General features: G+C 35.7%; 2 protein-coding genes across 2 annotated transcripts; one reads left to right on the top strand and one right to left on the bottom strand.

The window, feature by feature from the left end:
- Positions 1–285: 285 nt before the first annotated feature.
- Positions 286–1,031, bottom strand: LOC110694902. Its single transcript, XM_021872103.1, has 3 exons — positions 1,016–1,031; positions 775–974; positions 286–729 (listed from the first exon to the last, which is right to left on the bottom strand). The coding sequence occupies exons 1-3, from the start codon at positions 1,029–1,031 to the stop codon at positions 286–288; spliced, it is 660 nt and encodes a 219-aa protein (XP_021727795.1).
- A 6,545-nt stretch (positions 1,032–7,576) lies between these two features.
- Positions 7,577–8,248, top strand: LOC110694901. Its single transcript, XM_021872102.1, has one exon. It carries the CDS (start codon positions 7,577–7,579, stop codon positions 8,246–8,248), a length of 672 nt encoding a protein of 223 aa, XP_021727794.1.
- Positions 8,249–8,720: the final 472 nt, after the last annotated feature.

The following is an 8,720-nucleotide window of genomic DNA, read 5'->3' as shown; positions in this document are numbered from 1 at the left end:
GTTTCCTCCTCAATTATTGTTGTTTTTCCTGTTCCCATTGCTATTCTTGGAGAAACACTCATATTCCCTATGCCCAAGTTTATTACAAACACGACAAGCGACCAAATTTCCCTGGAAATCCTTTCCAGGGTGGTTATTCCTACACCTATTGCAAAAATAAATTCTCCCATTCTTGTTATTCCCCTGGTTATTGTTTCTAGCCCCTCCATTGTTGTTACGGTTTTCTTGACGGTTATTACCCTGGAAGTTATTATTGTTGTGAAAGTTATTGTTATGGTGGTACTTTTACTTCTTAAAACCATTCTGGTTTCTCTGTTGGTTTCCAGAAACCTGCCCCACTTCCTTCCTCTTCTCTCTTCCTTCCATTTCATCTAACTCCTTCTTCTTCTTTTCTTCTAAAGCATAAAGGTGTGCGGCCCTTCCATATACTTCATCTAGGGTCTCAAATACTTGCCCGCATAGCTTTAACTGCAAATCAGTAGTTAAGCCACTCTCAAACTTCCTAGCTTTTGTTTTTTCCGTAGAGACATACCCTTCAGCAAAACAAGACAACTCAATAAACTTGGTATAGTATTCCGTAACTGACATCTTGTCCATCTTAAGGTTTGAGAATTCCTCAGGTTTCTGCTTCTGCAAAAATCTAGGATAAAACTTGTCTCTCGCTTTCTCTTGGAATTTGGTCCAGTTGAACCTAGGTAGCGCTTTAATGGTAGTCTCGTTTTGTTGCCACTAAAGGTCAGCTTCACCCCTCAGATAGTAAGTAGCACAACTCACTTTTGAGTTTTCAGGGCATCCCACAGCTCCAAATAGTTTCTCAAATTCCCTCAACCAGTTTTCCAATATAATAGGGTCAGGATCGCCTTGATATGTTGGTGGCTTACTTTGTGCCACCTTCTTAAAGAGCTCTCCTTGAGCATCCCAATTACCAGTTGATTTTCTTGCCAATTGTTGGGCAACTGCTGCCAATTTCCTTACTACTTTAGATCATTCAAATCGTTTCCACCATTATCACAACCTCTCCCCCTTGCCATTTTGTTTCTCCTGAATTGAGGACAAGGGTTTATATGAGAAATGACTATGTTTATCTCTCAAGACATACACTCATCTATTACTTAGCACTCTATAAATATTCACAGTAAAATTTGAAGCTAACAACTTGGGATAGCAAAAGCTAAGAATTCCCTTAATTTGTAGCTTTATCAATCAATTATTGATTGCTAACCAACCATACATTTAATAAAGCATCACATAGATAAAAAAGAAAAAAAAAATCCCATAGATGCCCATAGCTTAGAAATATTCGTTGGGATTAATTTGCTTGGAAATTTTGTCAGTGGATTGTTTGTAGCTTGAAAGATCGAAATCAGAATCATTTGACTCTTCCATTGGTTCAGGTGACTCAGGTTCAGGTTCTACTTGTACAAACTCCCCTTCTTCCTCCTCATCCGATGAAATGTCTATTATTATTGGAGTTGGAGGTGGATTAGGATCAGAAATCTCCATAAGTGAACTATCTCTCTCTTGTTGCTCTCCATTTTCTGCCTGACCACCCCCTGACGAAGAAGAAGAAGAATTTCCTGATTGTTGATTAGGAGGAGGATTGTTCGCTACTGGGTTATCGTAGTAGTAGTCAGGGTAGGGAAGATTTAAGTGCTGACAATGAGCTTTCTCCACTGTTACGAGATATTTAGTTAAGAAAATATAATCAGGATACCACTTTCCATAATAATCTTTGTATTTATAGTAATTCGGAACGTCTCTTGGAAGGTAAAAATAAGAAAATCTTTGTTTGACAGCAATGTCAGGGGGCTCCTCTAGAAGACTATGGACAATCATAGCCGAAATACGATCAGGGGTGTCATAAACTCTGTCTCGTAAGACATTGCTCATGAAGGAACAAAAGTATCTGATCTTTTCTACAAAGTCGTAGGGGTGTTCATTATGTTTCTTTACAAGAGATCCCATTTGTGTAAATTTGCTAGGAAAGATTGGCATCCTGTAGAGAAAAGACTTAGAAAAGAATTCCCTTCCCAAAAGAAATACAATAAAATAAATAATACAGCCTTGTGGGAAATTAAGTTTGGTGTTCAATCATACAATTTTGAAGGATCACATAGAATAATACACATATTTCATGCTTTCATCAACAAACATCTAGTCAAACAACATGCTTGCACACTCAAAATAAAATTATGCACATAGGGATTAAATAAAATTCTAGCCTATATGCCCTTTCTTTTTCCTACCCAAGCTCACCAACATGTTAATAAAAGCTTTTAACACATAATTCTTACCTCAATCCTTGCTCCCTGCAATACTTTAAAAAAATATATTATTACCCTTTTAAAAAAAATTCGAATTTAATGAGAAGAGGGCCAAAATTTCGGCCCTACAAAAAAAAAAGAAATAAATTTTCGACACTAAAAAAAAATTTGAGTGTCCCTTAAAAAAAATATCGGATCAAAATAAAATAAATAAATAATTAAATAAATAATATATATATATATATCTATAAAAAAAATAACTTCGGAACAATTAACGTTGCATAATTAAATTAACACTTGGCCAAGTTTAAATCACAGTAAGAAAAACGTTTTCAGGTTAGTGGTAATTTAAAATCTCAACCTAAGCTCTGATACCACTTCTTTAAAATAAGATTTAGGAATATCTAAGACATTACCGCCACCGTGAAAACAGCTAAGGCAATTATCAAAGATACACAGCGGAAGACTAGAAATTAAAATCCGTTTAAACAGGTCAACTCAAAAGTCAACCAAACGAAAGTAAAGTTTAAAACCAAACAAACAAAGTCAAATAAAAATCAAACTACAACTTGGAACCATCAAAGACCCTTATTCAAAACCGTTCCCAAAACCAAACCTTTGTGTTAGTCCACATAAAATATGTCATAAATAAATAAAGCATAAAACACATCGTAACCTAATGAAAGCTAGAAAGATTCACTCTTCTCTCATGCCCCATCATGATAGCTTCAATACCTGAAAATTTTATCTCTACTTGTTTCCACTACTCTCCATTAAAAATGGGTCATCATAGGGCCAAGGTAAAGACATGGCCCAACACACAAATACACACAATCAGCAAAGCTGAGTACATAAGCGTAAATTAAACACACTAACATGCTTTCATCTATCAACACACTTACCTCATCGCACCTGTTTACAAGCACACACATCAATCAACAAAACACAATGACAACACACTAAATAATTCATTTAGCGTTGATTACGCGTCGAACGGGTTTCCAACTATCCTCCCCCAAATAAGTTGAGGTTATCTGACACGGGAGCTAACCGTGCCAGCGACAAAACCACTCAAAGGTGGCAAAATTCCTGCGCATAATAATAAATAAAAAGAAATGTACAGCGTCCTATAATCCTTAGAAGTTATGGTTAAATATAAAACCCCATAACTCCTCCCATTGTTCATACTCAAGGTATATACGTTCCAAGAGTTTTGGTGCGTAATCTCTTTCACTTTACGTTATTTACATTTTATTGGACTTGGTGATGACTCTCAAAGCATAATAAAACAATCGACAATAATTATTCAATCAACCAAACATACCAAATTAATTCTTGAATAATTAGTGACCACATATCATTTAATGTTGAACCCTTTATAATTCTACCGCAGTGTCAAAGACACCTTAAACGCATAATGCGCCAAAAATCCTATCCCTTGGTGTTAAAAATACCTTAAGTGCACAAAGACACCAACATACAATTTATTCATTGTGTACATAGACACTTATATTGCTCATTCCTCATGCTTGAAGCATCAATAAAAATTATTTAACCATAATAAAATCCCTTTTCAATATTCCTAACATAATTAAACATGCAGTGTAATTAATCATGCATTCTAACATGCCATAAATAAAAGTGTGGTTCAAACACAACATGCCAAACATTAATTTTCCAACTATTAATCCATCTCAAATAAATCATACTTTCTAATTTAATCACCAATATCAATAACCCACAATTTCCAATCATAAATCTTAGCATGATACTATTTAGGATTAATTAAATCATGTCTAGCATGATGCTACATCACCAAAAATATGCTAAGTACGCGTACGTACCTTGAGTACGATTTTAAAATTACCACGACTAGCAGAAATTGCTTACTTCAAAGTTTCCTACACATTAAATTCATAATAGAGTACTAATATCAACTCTAAACAAATTTTCAGCAATATATACTATTTTAAAACCCCTCAAAATTCAATTAAAGTAAGATGAAATTATATTTAAAACACCATAATTATGTCCCAATTAATGGGTGATTAAAAGTTTTTCAAGAAACATAATATAAAGTGTACTACATAAAATTCCAGCACTTTATTATAATTAAAACTTGGTGTAATTAAGCTTTAAAACACTTAAAACAAAGGTCTACCCCATTATACATCATAATCCTTCAATAATTCAGAAATCAAGAACTTAGGATTTCAAAAATTGGGGCTTTTTAATTAAAAACCAAATCTGAAAATTAATAATTATCATAATTACAATAACCAAACATCAAAATTAAATCTCCAAACTCATAATTTACAATTAGATTAAAGCCTAGATTATATTTGGTTAAGAAACATTTGATATTTAAAACATTTTTTTTTCGAAACCTGTGACTGTCGACAGCAGGCCGGTGCCACTGACGGCTGCTGCCGCTGCTGCCTGCGCCGGTGGTCGCCGCTGCTGTCGGCTGGTGCTGGTCGTTGGCGGCCCACCGGTGGTGGTGGTGCGAAAGCAAGAAGGGGAAGGGAAAGAGAGAGAAAAAGAAAAAGAAAGAAGAAAATAAAGAGAAATGGGAGAGAAGTTTACCTTGGGTTTTCTCCACTCTGGGCAAAGTTTAATTGCCTCATAAGAGGGATATTTATACCCCTTCTCTATCACCCCATTTTACCCTAAACTTTCCTCCTTTAGTTTTTCCTAATCCCTTCCCTACTAAAACTTGTTAAAATCATAATTTCTTAAAATAAAACCCGAACTTCTATTAAATAATTAATTAAACAAACTTTCCTTTAGTAAAATATTCCCAACTTACATGGGATAAATAATTAAAACATCATAATTAAAATACTAAAATTATTTAAATATCGTTATAAAATACATATTTTAAATAAAATACGTATAAAAATACGGGGTATTACACCCTAACTGTTCGGTAAGCCAGTAAGCTCACTAACTACCATTTTTGCTTTGAAATCGCACGTCGCTCTTTATACAAGGGGTGGACGAACACCATAACTTTCGGTAAGCCAGAAAGCTCACTAACTATCGTATTTGCTTCCAATCAAGAAGTGTCTGTTCTCAAATGGTTCGGCGTGCCATTCGAATTGTTTTATCTAACGCCTAAAGAAAGAAAGTAAAGAAATTATATTGTTTTAGTTACGAGAGGTAGATCACATTGGCTAGGAAGAAGTGAAATTTTACGCAACACCTATGCTATACATTTTTACGCTATATGATAACGCCTTACAATTTTACGTTGTATGATAACACCATCCATATTTGCTGTGGATGCAAACAAGAAAGTAAAGAACGTGAAATTTCTAAAGTCAGTATAGTAAATTGACAACTTTGTCAATGGAATCTTTTACGTAAAGCACCACTATGGAACGTCTTTAGACACGCTTGCGAAAAACGTCCAAAACGTATGCTTAGGGCAGGCAAAAATAACGGTGTTGTAGGGAATATTTCAAGCATTACCCAAAACTTGAACCCCATTGTGGCGTCCAAAGGGAAGGAAGCTAAAGCAAAAGAGTCGCCAACAAGTTTTAGGAACATGTAAACTGTTCACATGGTGAAGGTTACACCCCTTAACGACCCAGGAGATCGTTAACTCCAATAGGTCTGTAACCATGACTGGTAGTTCGAGGATGAAGGTATAAATCCAACCCAAAAGAGATTAAACCTGCCCTAATAATAGGCCTCTACTTTATTCTGATCGTATTCATGTGCGCAATCTGACTAACATGCAATCAATAGGATTAACCCTAAACCTGTTTATCTATGTTGGTTTAATATTAATGCACAAATAAATATATGACTATTTCACCAAATGCCACTGACAAATTTAAAAATTCATCAAATGCCATCGAACTTTTCATAATTCACCAAATGCCACTCACAAACAGTAAAATGTTATGTCGAGCCATTAATGAGGCCTGGACGTTAACAGTCCGTTAATGCGAAATGACCATTATACCCTTATTTGGGGTTAATGGCGCGTGAATGCTCATTGACTCTTTGACTTCTTCAATTAAGATAAAAAAAATCCATCATTCTTCTTCTCCGTTCTTCGAACTTTCACCCTCATTCAAACTCTCAAATCCATACTCAAACTAGAAGCTTTCGTTAACACTTGAACAAAACACTCCTAAAAATTGAATCTTTTTTTGCGATTAAAGTTGTGCTAACCAGTAGACCAGTGACAAGTAGGGGAGGAAGTAGAAGCAAAAAGCTCTTGAATTTGAGTTTAGGGTGTTTGACATAACAATCAAGGTAATAATCGCTCTTTCGCTTTTCCATTCGCGTTTTGAATATCCTTCCAAGATATGCTGAGATGGTGAAAGCAATTGCCAAGGAGCTCATTCATGGTGGATTTGGAGAGGCCTACAGTCTCCTTCCAAGATATGCTAAGATGGTCAAGCAGATCAATCCAGGGAGTTATGCACTAGTGACATGGGCACAAGTACCTGAAAATTTCCAACCTAGGTTCAACACATGCTTCTTTTCTTTTGCTGCACAAGTTAGAGGTTTTTTGAGAGGCTGTAGGCCAATCATTGGCATTGATGGGGCCCATCTTAGTGGATATTATAAAGGGATACTGCTAACAGTTGTTGGAATTGATGGGAACAATGAGATATTTATGTTTGCTTATGGCATAGTCATTATAGAGAGTGTTAAGACTTGGGGTTATTTTCTGAGGAATTTAAAGTGCCTCATTGAGAAAGAGGGATGCAACAGAGATGATTGGACATTTCTTTCTGACAGGATGAAGGTAAATTAGTCTCTTTTGCATACACTTTTTTCTTTTTTTTTATTACTTTACAGTACTCTTTCCTCACTTGTTATATGGTTTTGCAGGGAGTTGATGCAGAAATTATGGAGACATTTCCCAGAGCTAGTAGAAGAATATGATGTCAACACTTGTACAACAACTGCAAAATAGAAGGCTTTAGTGGAACATCATTTCATAAACTATTTTGGGTTGCTGCTGATGTTTACAATCCATATGTTTTCAACAAAGCAATGCAGAAGATTCATGCCTAAAATCCAAATGTGGTTCTGTATTTTGAGAGTACCATTGAAGTTCGGTCAAGGCATAAGTTTGACCCAGTTGTCTGTTGTGACCATAACACATCAAATTTTGTTGAATCATTCAACTCTTGCATCAAGCCATACAAAGATCTACCTGTGTTAAAGCTTTTTGAAGGTTAAACAAGCATTTTCTCATGTTTTATCACTTTGCAAATGTCATTTCAACCTAGATGTGTGTAACTGGTTTTAATTTTGCAGCTATAAGGCAATGATGCATGAAAAGGATGGCTCCAAGGTTTGATAAAGGAACTTCAATGGGGGATGGGGAACTCACTGAGTATGCAACAAAAATCTTGCAAACAAGATCAGATGAGTCCAGATTATGCTATGCTACACCATGTGGGGGTGATGAGTTTGAGGTTAGAGATGCACATGTGTACTATCCCATCAAACTAGGGGCTGGAACTTGTGGTTGTGGGAAGTGGCAACATTTAGGGATCCCATGTAAGCATGTGCTCAGGGTGATTTACCACCAAAGGCTGCAGGCTACAGATTTTGTATCACCTTATTTCAAAGGGAGTGCATATAAAAACACTTATGGAGAACATATGCACCAAATGCCTGACCAAAATCGGTTGCCTTCATTCAACCTCCCTGACATACTACCATCCTTAGTGAAAAGATCAGCATGTAGACCCAAGAAACAAGGAAGAAAAAGGGCTAATGAAGCAAGAAAGGGAAAGAGACATAGTACAGTCAAGTGCAGCCTATGCAAAGAATTGGGCCACAACATGAAGATATGTGCAGCAAAGAAAAAGAGAGCAGCAGCTGAAGCAACAAGTGCAGCAAACAACAACACTGAGCAGCTTGAAGCAATAACTGCAACAATCAACAACAATGCAGAGGCTGAAGCAAGCACTTCAAAGACCAAGAAGAGATCAAAGAAAGCTGCATAAACTCCACAGCCCTGCCCTTTTGAATGCATAGCATATTTGTTAATGAAATCAACATTTTTGAACATTAACATTCCACTGTGTTTTCTTTTTTGGGAAAAATTCTGAATTATGCCAGCAAGGGCATTTTTTTGTAGATGAACAGAAAATATTAGCCATAATTTTTTGGATGAACATGATTGCAACATGAATAATTATACTAGAAATGTTCAAATTAACACCTTATTTACTTTCATTGGAATTACATTGTTGTTCACTTCATCATTACAATCACAACTATTACACACATAACAACTCCTACTTTCATAATAGAATTGAGAACTTTTCACGCAAAACTTGTTTGGAACTCTTACATATGCATACTCGTATGTGGAGGAGGATGTGTTTGATAATAAACTCATGATTATGCATGTAGTGGGATGCAATGTGTGTTCTAAGTCTCATATTTTACCCCAAAAATATTTCAAAAATGTTT

The sequence above is a fragment of the Chenopodium quinoa genome, unplaced genomic scaffold (genome assembly GCF_001683475.1).
Source record: "Chenopodium quinoa cultivar QQ74 unplaced genomic scaffold, ASM168347v1, whole genome shotgun sequence".
Lineage (NCBI taxonomy): Eukaryota > Viridiplantae > Streptophyta > Magnoliopsida > Caryophyllales > Amaranthaceae > Chenopodium > Chenopodium quinoa.
Note: the sequence above shows the minus strand (reverse complement) of the source record. Positions and strands in the feature narration are given on the sequence as shown.